General features: G+C 47.9%; 1 protein-coding gene and 1 non-coding gene across 12 annotated transcripts in view; both read left to right on the top strand.

The window, feature by feature from the left end:
- The window catches only part of ABI2 (abl interactor 2), a 70,580-nt gene extending 56,776 nt beyond the window's left edge, over positions 1-13,804 (top strand). For 6 of the 11 annotated variants that reach the window (XM_060256928.1, XM_060256926.1, XM_060256925.1 and 3 more), the window contains 4 exons: positions 2,882-3,040; positions 7,170-7,256; positions 8,656-8,829; positions 13,426-13,804. In XM_060256928.1, coding sequence (XP_060112911.1) covers positions 2,882-3,040; positions 7,170-7,256; positions 8,656-8,829; positions 13,426-13,601 — 596 coding nt within the window. In that variant the 3' untranslated portion in view covers positions 13,602-13,804. Of the gene's footprint in view, positions 1-1,553; positions 1,740-2,881; positions 3,041-7,169; positions 7,257-8,655; positions 8,830-13,425 lie in introns of all 11 variants that reach the window. The other 5 variants (XM_060256922.1, XM_060256920.1, XM_060256921.1 and 2 more) reach the window with 1 other exon arrangement.
- TRNAK-UUU (transfer RNA lysine (anticodon UUU)) lies at positions 6,286-6,358 on the top strand. The gene has a single exon. It is a non-coding gene; the product is annotated as a tRNA-Lys (tRNA).
- Positions 13,805-17,824: the final 4,020 nt, after the last annotated feature.

Genomic DNA, 17,824 nt, shown 5'->3' with positions numbered 1-17,824 from the left:
AAGTACATGGGCATGCACTGGTTCGTTCCTTTTTGGTGGCAGACCTTTGTGTCTGATAGAATGGGCAGTTGTCGAGGGCAAGGTAAGGGGAGGGAAGGGCAGTTTCTCACTGAAAAAATACCACATCCAAGCCACAATTAACCTTGCTTGGAAAAAGCTGTTTGGTTATCTCAGAGGATGATGGTGAGTTTATTGGGAAAGATTTTTTGGTGGGGCAAAAGTTCAATAGCTCTTTAAGCATCCCCATCAGTGTCATTTGGAAAAGAATGTTTCATTTATGGTAATAATGGAGCCACCTCGAATGGGCATGCGCACCCTCGTTGCACTGGCAAAGTGTTGGGGCTGTTGTTTTTCTGCAATCCAGAAAGCGTTCTGCTAATTAAAGTTATCAGCAGGAAGGGAAAGCCAGGCAATGTAGGTCATGGGGTAAAGCATCTTTACTCTTCCCAGTCAACCCATTTCATTTTATCTTTAATATAATTTAACTGCTCAGCTGTGAGGCCAAGAAGTACAACTGCTGCACAGGGCGTCTCTAGAGCTGATCGCTAGCTGCTTCCTAAGCCCAGAGCAAGTACGAGAAACGGTACAGAAAGACCTGCAGCAAATCCTTAACCTTAACCGTTGGTGTGGAAATGGAATTATCCTTTTTGCAAATTATATTCTGTATCCAGTTGAATACTTAACAATTGTCACAATTTGAATATACTAAAAATACATCGTATTTGTTGAGGTCATTAGGATTTGTGGTCTTAACCCAAGACATTTTTAGAGGCGCTTTCTGCTTGGGGTGAGGGGGGAGGGAAATAACAGGAGGCTGGGATTTGTAAATAATGTAGTTGTTCTGGTTTGGGAATGCACAATGAATGCCATGATTTATAGTTTTGTACCTCTTTGAGAAGCTGCAGCAGATTCCTAGAGCTAAGAATAGGAGAAAGTACTATGGTTTTCTTTTCTCTTTTTTTGGTACTCTTGAGAAATTAACTTGCACGAAGGATTTACAGAAATCTTGACGGTTTATTCTTTTCCCCTTTACGTCGACAGAAACATGCCTCTTCCATAGCACTCGTATCAAAAATCAGCAAGGTTGACATTTAGGGAGAAAAGCAATATTTGGCTTTTGTGCCGAAAATAAGGCTAGATTGCAGCTAAGGTTTTTGTGATGTACATAATTTACTTGAATTAACTAAAGTGGCATATGCCAAGTAGAGGGGAGGACTGGTTAGATTGCAAAACTGTTTCCTGGGGAGGGGGACGTCGGATCACAGTGTGGTGAGCGAGTAAAGTGGAAGAGATGTCCTTTTCTTGGCTCTCTCCACCAGTTTCTTTTTCTTTTCTTTTTAAATTTCCTTGCTACATTCAACAGGGGTATCTCCTTCCCAAACAGAAACCACATTCTTTTATCCCCTCCTCCATCACTTTTTTGTGTTCTTGCTAAAGCGCGAAACATTAATGGAACATCTAACACCAAGTACTCAAAAAAAAACACGGCTTTTTTGAACCTTGCTAACCCAGACTCCTGATTAACTCCTCCTCTTCCTCCTCTTTCCCCCTAGCCCCCGCCAGCTCAGCTGGCTCTTCTCCCCTTCCTGCTACTTCTGCCCCCGCTCCCACTGCTCTCCCTCCTGCCACTGCCCCGTCCTCCGCTGCCCCAGATGCTGCCGCTGCTGCAGGGGCTCAGCCCCTGGCCGATGGCTTCACTTCTCCAACTCCCCCTGCCGCCTCTTCCGCTCCTTCCGCAGGTGAGTGGCGTTTTATTCTCTGAAGGCAGCTGAACCAAAGATGCGATTACTGTCTTAAGGCTGATGGACAATTCAGATTGAGGGTCATCCCCCCCTTCCGGGGGCAAGGGGATCATTCATCTGATTTTCTTTGGAAGGATTATTTCTTTCTCCACAAGAATGGAGTGAAAGGCACTAGCATACCTTGTCAACCATTCCAGGATTTTAGAAAGTTAAAACCATGGCAAAATCCTTTGTGTAACATGCCAGGAGCCAACATGATGGCGTTTTGGACAGATACCATTGGACAGGTCCCCGAGTTGTTGAAGGAATAAGATGGTTTTGTTTTTGATTGAGCTTTGGTTGCGCTGCTACAGCAACAAACCCCAAACCATTTCTGCAGAGAGGCAAATCTAGAGTGCCCATCCTTCCACACCGTCTCTAGAACTATAAAGAGTGTGAGTTCTCTGCCGTTTTCTTGGTGGCTGATAGCATCACTGGTGATACTGAATGTTATGAGTTGCTGGCTGTCTGGCATCTGGAGTGCAAAGAATAGTTTTACAGTTTACGCCTTTTATTTACATCATTTATAACCCCACCTTCCTCCCCTGTGGGTACCAAAGAACTTTGCTTTATTCTCCATTTTATTCTCACCACAACCCCCATGAGGTTGGTTAGGCTGAGACTGTGTGACTGACCCGAGCACTGCCTCAGCACATTGCTTCATTCTTAAAAATCAGGCAGAACTCAATGGATTCTGTACCCTCTGCCATGCTGTGTTTGGTTAGCTGCTTTCAGAGCTCACAGACTCCATCTGGAGGACCCCCTTTTTGTGTGTATGTGCTCCCCTCCGGGTAGGACTGTACCTGTCATTTGCACGCATCATTCCATTCAATACAAATGTTAACACTGTAACGCATGTTCCCTTCTTAAAAACTGTCATTGAATTATCCTGTCTAACATACATTCCCTGTCAGTGGAATTATTTTTAAAACTTTTAGAACGGTAGGTTTTGTATTTAGCTGGCAAATCATCTCTATTGGCTCCAGTTCTGACAAATGACGTTTTCAGAAGAACTTTTTTCAATCTGTTGCATGCACACGGAAGTCCCCGCCTCAGTCTTTGTTGTCCCTCTTCATGCGTTCTTTCTTCTTCCCCGACAGGTCACCCTGTTCAGTTCTACAGCATGAACAGGCCTGTTGCTCGGCACACCCCTCCAACAATAGGGGGCTCTCTGCCGTACAGGCGCCCTCCCTCCATCACTTCACAGAACAGCCTTCAGAACCAGGTGAACGGAGGACCGTTTTATAGCCAGAACCCAGGTGAGACCGCAGGGCCGGTGGAGAGAATTCAGCACCCCAATGCACCCACCCATCTGCCAATGCCGTTTGCACACTTCATTCCATTCGATAACAGCATTAACACCATATGCATGTTCCCTTCTAAAAAAATTGTCATTGTCCTATCTAACATACATTCCCTGATGCATCTGCCCATCTGCCAGTGCTGTGCCATAGTGACCGGTTCCTCTACTGTCCTGGACAACATTTGGTAAAAAAATAGAACGAAGTTGGAGTCCGGTAGCACTTTTAAGACCAACAAAGTTCTATTCAGAATGTAAGCCTTTTTGTGCATGCACACTTCATCAGATGATGAAATGGAGTACAGTGAGCAGAGTTACATATAGCTGGTGGGCAGTGCTTAAGCATGCAAAATAGTACCAAGCAGGGGTGGAATTTTAGCAGGAGCTCCTTTGCATATTAGACCATACCCCCTGATGTAGCCAATCCTCCAAGAGCTTACAAGGAGCTTATTAGGCCACACTTACATCAGGGGTGTGTGGCCTAATATGCAAAGGAGCTCCTGCTAGAATTCTACCCCTGGTACAAAGTCAGAATCTGTGCCAAAATCGTATAATTAACAAATTGAAAGAACAACCAGTTTGATTTAGATACCATTTGTTGTGTAAAATAATAGCCTTTGTTGGTAAAAAAAAAAAAAAAGTGCATGTCTGTCCAAAATTTGGAGCAGGGTAAGAAAACGCAAGCCATGATATCATGCCACGCATTACAAACAAACCTGGGTTGGCTGTAGGCTTGGGTCTCCCATAACACTTAGTAAACTCTGCTCAGTTTTCAGAAGGCATTTGATTGGGTTTTTTTTAAAAAAGTGGCTCTGTTGTAGCAGTTGTGAGCTCAAAGAAGTGGGGCATGCCAAATTGCTAATTGTTAGGGTGGCTTGCTCAGATAACGACAACCCAGGTTAGCCTTATCTTGTCTATTCTCCCTCTGAAGCAGAAGCCATCTCTGTGGGTGATTCCTACCCATCCTTCAGGGAGGCAGGAAACACTTTTCCCCACTTCCTGTTGGTGCCTTCGGAATGACCCTCCCTTCACTGTTTTTCTGTGTTAGTCTTTCTTCAGGATGGTCTGATGTCAGGTCTAAAGTCCTCCACGTCTGCAGACAGATTGTGGCCCTTACCACAGTGCTTCCTGTCAACAGCTGACCAAACATCATCACATCCTGTGTTTTCCTTGCAAAGTGCTACACTCTAGGCTCCTCCTCCGGGACATTGCTGTCCTATTTGGAGGTTACACATCGTATTGTCTGCCCTTGCAAAGTCTCCGCTTGAGCCTCCCTGGTTAGTATGGGAGACCACCAAGGGAAATGAGGATCATGACGCAGAGGCAGGCAGTGGCAGAGCCCCCTCTGAGCGTCTCTTGCCTTGGAAAGCCTGCAGGGTCGCCATAAACTTGGCTGTGGCTTGATGGCACTTTCCATCACCAGCAGGGCGGCTCACCTTTTTTGGTAGGGGAATTATCTGGTGCATAGAAGCAGCTGGCCCGGAGAAGCCTGGACTGCACTCCTAATGTGGCCAAATAAATTGGGGTGCAGAGCCTCTGACAAAGAGGGTCAATTCTGTTCAGCCAAATGGACATGTGGCATGTCTGGGTCTGAATGACACTCCTTGGGTGATGCACTCTTCCCTCAGTACAAGCCCTCCCCCCCTCAAATGTAACTGGGCATTGGCAGAAGGGCTCTGGCTTTCTGTGTGTGCAGCATTGTTGTTGTTTGTGGGGAAACGGTGGCAGATCAGAGTAATTTACTCCTTGGACAAGATGCTTTGTGTTTCTGGTCTCGTCCTCCTGGCAACCCTGTGAATCGACAAGTGAGGCTGAGAGCAAGTTGCCAGGGGGCTCAGGAACTCCTGTCCCAGCCCCTCTACTGGCCTGCTGGGTTTGTGCTTTCCAGGGTGGCAGTGATGCACTTAGCCCAGTCCCTCTCTCCATGGACCTGTGTGATGCCCCCAGTTGCAAAAAGGGATGTATTTGCACATCTTGGCTGCATTGCTTTGTAGGTGAAACATTTTGCCCCCGTGCATATGGCAAAACATGACACTGTTAGCTGGAGTAAGTTGTTGGCAATAAATATGACTCCCTGTCAACCAAACAAGAGAGGCCATTTTACAAGACTGACCTTCCAAGTTTAATTTTTCCTCTGTACAAAAATGTTCTCTGTCCCCCCGCTATTCACCATCTTTGTGGAATCCCTTGTGTGTGTGTGCATGTGTGTAAATGGATGGCTCTTTACCAGCCACCGTGTCTCTAGGAAGGTACCACAGAAGACGCCAAATAGCTCGTAAATAAGTTACATAATTCCAATTCAGTCTATTTAGTCAAGAAGAAAGTAATGCATGAAAGGGTTATTTGCATGAACAGTAAATCACAAAGAGCATAATTTCCCTGTGGCAAAGCAACAGACAAGGAGAGGTTTGTTACGCATTGGCTTTTAGCTGCTTAAAGGGATCCATGGACTTGGGACTTCTTCCAGCACAGAAGCAACAGACTTCTAGCGGGGACCCAGTGCAGAGAAAGGGCTGGTGAGGACACCCAAATCGCTGCCGTCTCAGGAAAAGGAAGAATTGGCAGGACGGGGGAGGAAGAGGCATCTTTGGCTGGGGAGCTGCTTGTTAATTTTACAGTGAGCGAACGTTGGAAGCCTCTGGGGATGTGGGGGCTATAAGAGCACGGGGCTGGTCTCCTCTTTCTTCGTTAAGTGCAGGGCTTGAAAAGACACCTGGAATGCGAGAAGCCCCACTAAAGGTCTGTGCTGCTGCCTTCCAACCAGGTAGCCTGAAATACAGCTCCTGCCCAGTCACTGACACTTGGTTGTAGATGCACTTGCAGCAAGCAAAAGAACAAGAGGGTTTGGGCACGGATGCTGGATTGTTGGCTTGCATGGTCCTCAGCAGCCCCATGGTGGAGAGGTCAATGCTCACTGTGGCTTGGCTTCTGCAAAGGTGGCCCTCGCTGAATGCTGCGGCGTAGAAACGAACGGCGTCCATTTGGTCCCAAGACAGAAAGCAAAGCTGTGGGTGGCCGCTTAAGCCTCCCATTGACCTCTCCGGGAGGATTACACAGGATGCACACTTGAGTTTTTCAGTCTGCGCAGCTTTACTCAAAGGTTCTCAAACTATACTCTGCTTCACTCAAAGTTGGGCTTAGTCACACACAAGCATTTCTCTGAAATCCCAGGGAAATAGTGAGGTTGTTCAGTTTGTTAACAGAGCCCGGATAGCTCAGTTGGTAGAGCATCAGACTTTTAATCTGAAGGTCCAGGGTTCATGTCCCTGTTCAGGCGACAGTACCTTTATTAAGAGCCCTGTGGCGCAGAGTGTTAAAGTTGCAGTACTGCAGTCCTAAGCTCTGGTCACGACCTGAGTTCGATCCCCGGCGAAAGCTGGGTTTCAGGTAGATGGCTCAAGGTTGACTCAGCCTTCCATCCTTCTGAGGTTGGTAAAATGAGTCCCCAGCTTCCTGGGGGGAAAGCGTAGATGACTGGGGAAGGCGATGGCAAACCAACCCGTAAAAAGTTTGCCGTGATAACGTTGTGAAAACGTCACCCCAGAGTTGGAAATGACTGGTGCTTGCACAGGGGACCTTTCCTTTCCTTCAGTTTGTTAAAGCTTTCTGTCTGTGGCTTTGCACACAGAGACACCTTGAGTCAGGTTATCTGAAATTGTCACCCCTGGAACTTACGGCTTCAGCTAGAAAGAGACCAGTGTTATCTGCAACTTGGCATTTCCCTTGTGCTTTTGAATTACCAAATTCTGGAAAGGTGGTACAGAAGGGTGGGATGCAGATCCAATAAAATAAATGGCTGTATTTGAGCAACTAAAGTGTTTGAATGTTTTCTGTAATTTTTCCCTGGGAACGGCAGAAGATGTCACTTAAACATGAATTATCTTTTTTTGTTCCTGAAACAAGCCCTGTGTTAATTTCCAGAGAATATTAGTTAGTTAAAACACGTTGGCTGCTTACCATGTCTCCTGCTCTCCGTGGCAATGTTTAGTGTTTTCCAGGAAGCTGCAAGTGCCTGACTGATGCTCTTTCTGCTCCTGTCCCATCAGTTTCTAACCCGAAGCTTTCTCCTTCTTGCTCCTCCGCTGCAGTGTCTCTCGCACCACCGCCGCCCTCCATCCTACAGGTAACTCCTCAGTTACCACTCATGGGATTTGTGGCCAGAGTTCAGGAAAATAGTAAGTGTGCCTTTCCGTTATGCTGCGATCTCTGTAGAGCCACTCAGGATTTCTGATCTTGGAGCTTCAGCGCTCTCTCTGTGTGCCAGGCTTGAGCGAGCAAATGTCCTTGGACTGCAAATCTCTTTTTTTAAATACCTTTTCTCACCCCAAATCCAGCAGAGGTTCCATGTTTAGCTGCGCTGTTGATAAACCACTTTAAGTAAATTTTGTCTGGTTTCAGCCAGCAGCCTGTGATGAGTAGCACAGTTTGTAAAGGGTGCAGATATGGATCAGCAGATAGGTCACGTTCCTGCAGGAGCACCATCTCCTTCAAAGTTCTTGCTTCTCCGATGCTCCTGGTAGTGGGTCAGTCCTTACTACTGGGAGTGTGGCTCCTTCTCTCTGAGAACAGGGTCGGCTTAAACTTGATCCTGGAGGGGAGGGGCTTATCCCCTGGTTTCCCAGTCTTACCGGCCCTGCCCTTGAAGCAGGACATGCCGGCTTGAGCTCTGTTGAGCTTGAAGATCCTGATAAGAAGTTGAAGTGGCCAGGGAAGCAGACAGGAAGGTACCTAGGTGTCCAAGCCTCTCTCTTTGTTGCGACAACTGTCCGCATGGTTCCTTTGACACTGAGACAGCAGGCTGGTTCCTCAGTGGTCTTGGAGCTTCACTGACTCCTGTTTTTGCCATCAGTCAAGTGGAGGGTTGGGGGCATAGGTCACGTCTAAGGGGTGAGGGGCTGGAAGCAGCTTAGGTGGGATACAAATATCTAAAGGGGGCATCACAGAAATATTCAGGGTCCATCCAGAGATATTATGACCTGGAAGATCTGGGAAGGCTTAGATTCACTTCCAGACTCCTTACTAGCAGCTTTCTCTCTCGCACACCTGCCTCTGCCTGGATGGAGGTGTGAGAGACAATAACTAAAGCACCTGACGGAATACATAATATAAATGAACTCTGGCTGCATTGAGGCACTAAGTTGAACTACTGAAAAAATGTGCTAGAATCCTGCCAGTGCTGGGCCACACATGTGTACCTGGCTCCTCCTACTTTTTGCCTGGATCTCAAGGAGAGAGTGCTAAGCTAAGACAAAATGCCAGCTATTTGTGATGTGTTGACGAATGCAGGCATCCAGCTTAATGGATTAGGTTTTCTCCCCTTCACAAAGGTCACCAGGGTACAAATCCTGGCTCAGGATTATCTTGAATGGGAGAAAAACTAAATGCACCCATGTTTTGCATGCTTGTGTTATAATTGGAGTTAGTCTTGCTGTTCCTCCATTGTGCTGTGCGTGAGAAAGGAGGGTGGAGGAGGGCAGGCCTGGGCACAAGCCTTTTGAATCCATTAACGCTTCAGTTTGACATCTGAAGGCGGCTTGTAGAACGTCCATGTGGATTTTTTGCTCTCCTCTTAAGTTTCAGATACTCCTCCTCCCCCGCCCCCCGCAGACGAGCCAGTCTTCGACGAATCCCCACCGCCGCCCCCTCCTCCCGAAGATTATGAGGAGGAGGAAGCCGCAGTAGTGGAATACAGTGACCCCTATGCTGAGGAAGATCCACCGTGGGCACCGAGGACCTACTTAGAGAAAGGTAGGCTTGGTGGGTTGTGAAAGGGGAGAGAGCTCAGTGGAGAATTGATACAGAGAAGTGCAGTCTTTTGACAGCAGTCAATCATAATACATTTTCTTGAGGATGATGTGTCTTTGAGATCCTTTGCCAGGATCAGGGGTGGCACTGGGGTTTCTGCACGGCTGCGCCCCCCCCCCCCCATGGGGAGTTTGAACGAGGCCACTGTTCCTTTTACCCGCCCGGCTGCTGGGCAGGGGCAAGGGCCCCATGTGGGACTGCCGTGCCTCACTCTGAAGCTGTTTGCAGAGGAGGCAGCTTCAGAGCAACGCTGCACCTCCTCCTTCCTCTGCCCGGCTGCTGGGCAGGGGAAAGGGCTGTGGGGCTGCCTGCCTTGCTCTGAGGCTGTCTTCCTTTGCAGGGGAGGCAGCTTCAGAGCGATGACGTGCTGCCTCCTTCCTCCGCCTGGCTGCTGGGCGGGGGAAAGGACTGTGGGACTGCCGTGCCTTGCTCTGAGGCTGTCTCCCCTTGCTAGGCTTGGAGGAGAGCACAAACTTGGGTCTTGAGAGCAGCGGAGCAGTGGGAGGCACCCTGTAGGTGAGGTGGCGCCCAAGGCTGCTGTCTACCTTGCTGACTCCCACGCACTGGCCCTAGCCAGGATGAAAGGAGAGCAAGTCAGTGCTTGTGAAGTTATTGCTTCCCTCCCTTCTTTTGGGAAGGGCACCCGGCTCTTCCTCCATAGGATGCAAAAATAAGCGAGGAGCGGCTAAGCACACAAGCAGTGTTGTAGTTACTAGATAGGAAGATGACCCTGACTATAAGATGATCCCTCTAGAAAAGGATACACATGCAACAGAATACTGTTGTTGGACATAACTGTCACTGGTATGGAAGTTACAGTTCTTGCTGGCATAACTAGGGAAAAACTAAGGCTTATTATGCATGGGTATTTGCCCTCACTTTCAGTGTGTATGTCCATCAAGTTTTCTTTTTCATTCTGCATTGATTTTCCTCCAGCATTTGGTTTGCTTTCTGGTTGCTGCTTCCCCTGGTTTTATCAAAATGTTTGTGCCGATTTTTCCCTTGTTTCTGTTCCAAGCCAAAAATAATTCCAAAATGTAGAGATTCCCTTGGATTCCCTCCCTCCCTCCCTCCCCCCCCACTCTTTTGCCACCCCCTCGAAGGTCACTCCTCCACCCTCATCAGGATTGTTCTGCCCATTCTGTACCTTCCACCATCTTCCTTGCTTCATCGGTGTAAAAGTTCTATTTGTTTGGCCCTCATTGTTTTACCTTTTTTTTTACAAGTGATACAAGACTATCACTAGTCTCGATCGCTGAATTAAAAAAAATTAAAATGACAGGGAATAGGAAAGGTCCCCTGTGCAAGCAGCAGTTGTTTCTGTCTCTGGGGCAACATTGCTTTCACGTTTTCATGGCAGCCTTTTTATGGGGTGGTTTGCCATTGCCTTCCCCAGTCATCTACGCTTTCCCCCCAGCAAGCTGGGTACTCCTTTTACTGACCTCAGAAGGACGGAAGGCTGAGTCAACCTCGAGCTGGCTACCTGAAAACCCACCTTCCACCGGGGTTCAAACTCAGGTCGTGAGCAGAGCTTAGGACTGCAGTACTGCAGCTTTAACACTCTGTGCCACGGGGCTCTTACATCAGGAGGAATGACAGGAGGAAAGCTTAAAAGGAGCTGTGCGAGATTTTCCTGTTGGTATTGACTTGAAGGGGGGATCAGAGAGGAGGCATACAGTAGCAGCAGCAGCAAAAAGAAAAAGGATTTCAATGCTGCATGCAAACAAAATGAAAGTGTGTGTGTGGGAGGACAGCATGGAATGAAATTGACGTGAGAAGGAAAGAGACACACTGGAATGGGAAGCCTAAAGCAATAAAAACGTTTTCCCCTTTAATGCTTGAGTGAACAAAGTTTAGAGAAGGGGGGACCATTTTGGCAGCCTTCAGAAGCCCAATGTTAAAATGTAGGCTGAGGCACATGGGCCCCTCGGCAAAGCATCGAACTTAAGAATTGCTTGGGATTGATCCATTTGAGGAGGAAAGAGCGCAGTCGGAACAGGACATGCTTTTTATAAACTGCCAAGATTATGACCAGTGTGCAGGATCAAATTTGGGAATCACAAAGAGAAAGCCATGCGAATTTGCAAGGGAGGGCAGGAAATTAGCATCACTGTGCAGTTGCGCTAGGGCATTGATAAAAATACCGCCCCCCCCATACACATTTTTTTCAATTTAGTGGCACTAGACAAAAAAAAAGCTCTCCAGAGCTTGAGAACTCTTCTCTCTTACAAATTGTAGACCAGTGCAAAGCGTGGCGGAGTTGCAGTCGAGTTTGCATAGGCACCCACAGACAAGTTGCTAACGATCAAGTCTTGCGATGCCAATGTCATTGGGTTGTACTAGGCATTTTGTAACCTCAGCATGTTCCCCATATTATGATATCATGTGACTCTTTCCCATTTTTCACAGCAGCTGATGACACAGCAGAGATTCCCCTAGTGCAAGGGTGGCCCAACTGTGGCTCGGGAGCTGCATGTGGCTCTTTCACACATATTTTGTGGCTCTTGAAGCCCTCACTGCCCAATTGGCTGGTTTGGAAAAGGTATTTGTCTCTTAAATTCAATTTGCCAAGCCAGCTAGCAGCTTGGAGAATACATTTAAGTTAAAGTTGCTTTCTTTCCACCTCTCCCTCCATGTATTATTTGCCTGCCTGCCTGTCTTGTGGCTCTCAAACATTCACATCTTCCAACTCTCAAACATCTGATGTTTATTCTATGTGGCTCTTATGTTAAGCAGGTTTGGCCACCCCTACCCCTAGTGCTTGGCAAGATGGAAAGCAGCGCTTTGCGACTGCTTGTCAAGTTAAAAAAATAGTCTTGCCAGTGTCACCATCAGTTTCCCCCCTCTGCCTGCCTGCCTGCCTTTGTGTTCCCTTTCATTCAGTCAACTGAAGCTGAAATGCAGGAGCAAAAACTCAACCATGAGGACTTAAATGGCAGGCGCTCGCTGGACGCTACTGTACAGCTGCATTAGGGCAACTGTGTAATTTTTTTTAAAAACTTCGGATGCCTTCCCCCACACATCACAAGTGATGTTCCCACCCCAATGTAGAAAAGTGCATTTTAAAATTGTAGCTACAGAATGAATGGTGCAGAAGGCGGGCACAAAACCCAAAGTCAAGCTTGGAAAATTTGCAGGAAGCTGTGCATAATTGACCTAAGTCTCACATTTGTGCAGATCCTGTAATTGTAAAGAATAAATTGGATCTCTGTCCTCCTGCCAAGTGGAAGGATGCTGTATGTCAGTTGCAGCAGTATGATAGATCTGACTGTTGTTCTCTGCCCATCTGCAACTGTTGATCTGTCATCCTTCCAAAACTGCTGGAGCCGCTGTTAATCCTGGAATCCAGCTACTAAAGAAACCTATATTTGCTGTGTCAAGCACCAGTATGGGAAAACACCAGAATTGTTAACAGACTAATGGCTGTTCTTTCTCTCCCATGCTGACATGGAAATGACCAGTGAGATTTCATAAAATCAGAGCTGGGCTTAGAAGGGACAGAAGACGAAGACATTGGAAGAAGACATTGGATTTATATTCCGCCCTCCACTCAAGAGTCTCAGAGCGGCTCACAATCTCCTTTATCTCCCTCCCCCACAACAGACACCCTGTGAGGTGGGTGGACTCTCACAGCAGCTGCCCTTTCAAGGACAACCTCTGCCAGAGCAATGGCTGACCCAAGGCCACGCCAGCAGGTGCAAGTGGAGGAGTGGGGAATCAAACCTGGTTCTCCCAGATAACAGTCTGCACACTTAACCACTACACCAAACTGGCTCTCTGCTAAATGACCACATGATTTGGTCCAGTTACTTGAAGCATCGGAGCTGAAAAACAAATCCAGTGTGGCAGCCAGCCATGTGACTCTAGGCAGTTGCCCAGGACTACCAAAAACGGGTTGACTGGTCCTGTTCTGGAATGAGCAGTGGCAGAAAGGGCTGTGGTTAACAGGCAGCTGCAGAGAGACAAGGCAGTGCCTTGTCTTTTGTTGTACATTGACTGTTCTCCTCGCTCGCATCGTTTTGTGGTTTTCTGAGTAGGAAAGCTAGAATTCTTCGTACCTGTCTTTTTCCTGCACTTAGGAAAACTATAAGCAGGATTTCCCCCCACCACCACCTCCAACATGCAGTGTTTTCAATTTTACCACTTTGGTCAAGTAGAAATGGGCTCCCCTGATAGTGACTACCAGAGAAGATTTGTGTGAGTTGGCCAGACTGGCTTCCTTGCAGCTGTAGTTGCTTGGTTACTGCTTATATAGTGCTTCCCATGGCTGTTATGGGAATGGTAGCACAAAATCTCTCCCTCTCTCAACTTTTAAGAATTCCAACATTTGAAAGTAAAATGTGTTTTAAACTGATTTTTCAGTGTCAAGAGTGGGCAGATTCAGAGGAAACTGATAGTGGTCGTTAAGAGGCATTCCCACTGTTCGGGAAGAAGGAAAACGCCCACCTGAAACCTGTTTGTTACTGGAAACAACCAAAGTCTGGGGGGAAACGCTGCGCCCTCTTGGGTCTTTTCATTTTCTTTGTGCTTGGTTTCTAGTTGTGGCGATCTATGACTACACTAAAGACAAGGAGGACGAACTCTCCTTTCAAGAAGGGGCCATCATCTATGTCATCAAGAAGAACGATGACGGGTGGTATGAAGGCGTCATGAATGGAGTAACGGGACTCTTTCCAGGGAACTACGTGGAATCCATCATGCACTATTCGGAGTGAAGGCCATCATGGTGAAGGGCAGAATGGCACCTCAGTTTTGCCAGGAAGGTTCTTGGGCTCCCTAGATCTCCACCAGCGGTTGGGGGAATCTGGGCAAGTGAACTGAACGAAGGACGGATCATTGTAATAAAACCACTCTTTATTTTTCTTTTACCCCCTCCCCCCTTTTTTTATAAAATAGTGATTTGAGTTGTTTGAAGAAATGGCTCTTCCATTTGCTAGCAGCAGCTGTGCAGAACGATGTATTTCCAAAAGCTGATTGCTTTCAAGGTGTAGAAACGGGAGATGTAACGAACTTGCCAATGAATTGTTCCATTGTTCAAATTGTGACACCCCCCCCCCCCCCCGCCCAATTCAGTCAAGACATGGGATTTTTTTCTCAGGAATAATCCAGGCCCCGGTATTGGGACATCCTGGATGCCAGTGATGAAGGATGGGCTTGGATAAAGGCCATCTGCCCTCCCCTTTCCCCTCCCCTTCCTGCTCCGCTGTTCTCCATCGGAAGAGGTCCACTGGGATCTCAGACTCGTTCCTTGCATTTCTGACCCAAGCACTGCTGCAGCTGCTCAGCATGTGTGGCCTGATCCAGGCACATGCTGGTTTTGAAACATTCACTACCTTTTTTTTTTTTTTTTGGAACAACATAGGAGGAGGGAGTAGCATTGGGAACGACATTATAGAAACCCTTCAAAATCACAAGCTAGACCGCTCTCATACGATGGTGACGTTGACGGTACAAATTGGGTCTCTGTTCTGTTTCCAGAGTTGAGTGCATATCTCGAAGCGTCCGTGCAGGCAAGGAGTCCAATTGCCCAGGTCTGCCGGCTGCTCTTGTTAGGCATCTAAAGGGCTGCCATTTGCCAGCCTTTCTTGGGAAGCTAGTCAGAAACCGGGGGAGAGCTTTGGCTGCCTTTTCTCCATCAATAAAGCGGCTGAGTCTCCTTTGTGTGTGTCTTAAGTGGGAAGCCGATAGAATAGTTGCGTATGTTGGAGTTAGGCTGCTCTGACCAGCTGAATGCACGCTCCAGTGGTGTCTTATTAAAGCCCTGATACTGTTTGAAAAGCAGTGCACCTGGAACAGACGTTGCTAGCCAGGCTCTTTATTTTTATTTCCCACTGAATGCAGCCAGACGTTATAGTTCCTTTGGTTAACTAGCCAAATTTGGTTTTGCAGGATGGGAGCAGACGATGTATTGGCTTCGTTTGGCCTTTGCGGTTCGTGCATCAGCGAATCGTCCCGCATTATTTTTTTTTTACTTGAGCTGTGAACAAACTTTGTGGTAGTACCGAAAGTCATTATCTGAACATCCCAGTGCTATGCTTTTGGGGGGTGTTCAAGGTGCTCCTGGAGGTTACAGATGAGGACTCTCAAGGCTTACTGTTCTGCTGCCTTGATGAAGAGGGCGTTGAATTAGGGTTGCTTTCCTGACTAGCTTGTTTGGAGGAGCGCTGGTGGTATCTGGTGGGCCTCCTCTCTTAAGGAGTGGTTCACACCCTGGTTTTACATGCAGTTGGGTGCAGTGGGCATGGCTTGAGTAGCTGGTGTATATTCAGTGCACAGAATGTCAGAGAGATGCCTGCCCACACAGATCTGTAGGCAGTAGGATGGATGTGCAGGCGGGCATGCTTAGGTGTCTACATGTAATCTTACACAGTTGGGAGCTGTGCGCACACAATACTTAGACTCTCAGCAGCATGCATACAAGTGTAGACCTCCACAAATCCCCTAGGGCAGGGGTCCCCAATCCCCGGTCCATGGACCTGTCTCAGCCCATGACCTGTTAGTAACCGGGCTGCAGAGTGAGGCAGAGACCTTCACCTACTCCTCATTTAAAGACCCCCATGGGGGGACAGGGATGGAGTGTGGGTGTGGGGGCAGCCTAGGGCAGAAACCCCCCCCCCCCCGCACCCCCACCAGTCCATGGTAAAACTGTCTTCCACAAAACCAGTCCCTGGTGCCAAAAAGGTTGGGAGCTGCTGCCCTAGGGGAGAGAAGGCGGATTCCTGCTCCAAAGCCCAGTGCTATGTGGCATCCCTCTTCCCGTCGAGGTGGGGGTGGAGGTTTCTCTTCTGGCTGTAAGTTTTGAAGCAGGTGGAAGCGGTCTGGAGGACTGGCACTGCTTCCACAAGCTGCACGTACCCTTTCTTCATTTCTTCTGGTGTTTGCAGAAGGCTGTTTGTGGAAGGGAGAGAGACTGATGGCAAGTCAGAAAGTTGTGAACCCCACAGCGGTGCCGGCATGAGCACTGGTGGTTTATAAGGGATGGACAGAGCAGGGAGCGAGAGATGGCAACAGCCCTCTTTGGTTCTTCCTTCTTCTGCTGGTGTACCGTATACCTGCAAGGCAGGTGCTGTATCACAAAGAGTTCTCAGAGCTGAGAGAAAAGCCTGATGCATGGTGGAAAGAGGCTCCTGCTGCGCTGGGGGGTTGAGCCCCCACCCTTACAGAGGTCTGGCTTTCCTGTTCCTCTTTTTTATTTCTGCACTTTATGTCTGGTGTTGGCCCCTGCATTAACTTTCTCAGACAACTCCTCCCCACCCCAATTCCCACATCTTTCTCTCTCTCTACCAAAAACAGGTTGCCTTAGCTTGGGGTTCTTCAGGTCTGGAGTCTGGCGAGATTCAGTCTCTTCACTTATCTTCCAGGAAACATCACAGTCTCCTTAATTTGTAGATTACAGGGCCGATCAAGCAGCTCCCCTGGTGTTTCAGCCTCTAAAGATTATGGCTCTCTGTGAGGCCCCCCCTCCCCCCCCAGCGAGCTTTCATTCTAAGCCTGAAGGCATGCTGGGGAAAAGAAATGACTTGGGATGCCACTTAGCAGAGTCAACCGATCCTTAACAGTCTCTTCACAACAAGCATCTGCATTATTATTATTATTATTAATTTTTAAAAGGAGCACTGCCAACTACAGAATTGGGTTCCAGTGAGCTGGTCTGCACTAGTTAAAAGGGGAACATTCCCTAAATCTAGGGGAGGCAGCTCTGAAGATGGTACCCCCTCTGGGGAGGGCGGCTCAGGAGACTTCCCGCTCCCTTTCCATAGACACTTGGCCACGCATTCCACGAGCAAAGGGCAGCTTCTCGCCGAGCTGCTGCGAAAGGGCATTTCTGGATTGGCTGCCTCCTGCTCGCGTTCTTTTATTTTACAGAACTAATGTTGTAAAAAAGAGAGAAAGAAACCTGTTTTGAGTTTTATGCTTATTTTTTGATTTTTACCATTTGAACTCTTATAGACTGTCTCTAGGGATGATGCCATGTACAAGGCCCAAAGTTAATCTGACTTTGTATGTATGTAATGTTACATAGACTGCATGCCGTTTCCAAGTCAGTGGCGGGTGTTATTCTATCAGTTGTAATTTCACCCAGTTTCCCCCCCACCTTTTTTAAATTTATTGGTTTTTTTTAAAAAGGGGGGTGGGGCTGGGGAAGGGGAGAGGAGGGAGGGAGCAGAGTTCCACTGTTGAATGAAAGTATTTTGATTTCAGTATCCTGCAGGGGGAAAGTACCAGAACTCAATTTATTGCCCAGCATCAAAATTACTCCGTCTCCATCATTTCCTAAAACAGCTGTCATTACGTTCAGCCCTCTTTGCCACCGGTGCAGTAACAGCACTGGGGGTCCTGCCCCCTCCCCTCCATGTCTGCTCATTGCGAAAGATCAAAACGCTGTCCTGTGGTCTCGGCAAAAAGAGCTGGCAGGCTCAAGCAGGGGAGGTGGTTTCCGGTGCCTTCTTGATGTTAGGCCTGTGTGCTGCCCCATTAGGATTTCCCAAGGATAAGTTGCTGATGCCCTTCCACTGTCCCCTCATCTGGCGAGTCCCATGCCCTCCTTCCAAGGGCCAGAATGCATGTCCCACAGTCGGCTTAACTGCTGTTGTTCGGTTTGGTTTCCAGTAGGGGCAGCAGAGTTTTGTCAATAGCAATGGAAACAAAATGGCGCCTTGTGGCAGTTGAAAAGTCGGCTGAAATGGAAGTTTTCTGGGGCCAACTTCACAGATTGTGACCAGAGGGGGTTAAAGGCCACAAAAAGACATGTATACTTGAGATTTTTTTTGGTAAAGCTGAAAGCACAAGGACTGTCACAATAGCTACAGTTCTAACGGGGGGTTATTTCCAGTTAATGGCTGTTTCCACGTATTCCTGCTGCTCCACTGAGCACCATTTAAAATCTTGTTTGGGACTGGAGGAAATTCCTCCAGCTTCAGGTAGAATACATGCGGTT

The sequence above is a fragment of the Heteronotia binoei genome, chromosome 16 (assembly GCF_032191835.1).
Source record: "Heteronotia binoei isolate CCM8104 ecotype False Entrance Well chromosome 16, APGP_CSIRO_Hbin_v1, whole genome shotgun sequence".
Lineage (NCBI taxonomy): Eukaryota > Metazoa > Chordata > Lepidosauria > Squamata > Gekkonidae > Heteronotia > Heteronotia binoei.
The sequence above is the reverse complement of the archived record's forward strand: the minus strand, read 5'-3'. Positions and strand labels throughout refer to the sequence as shown.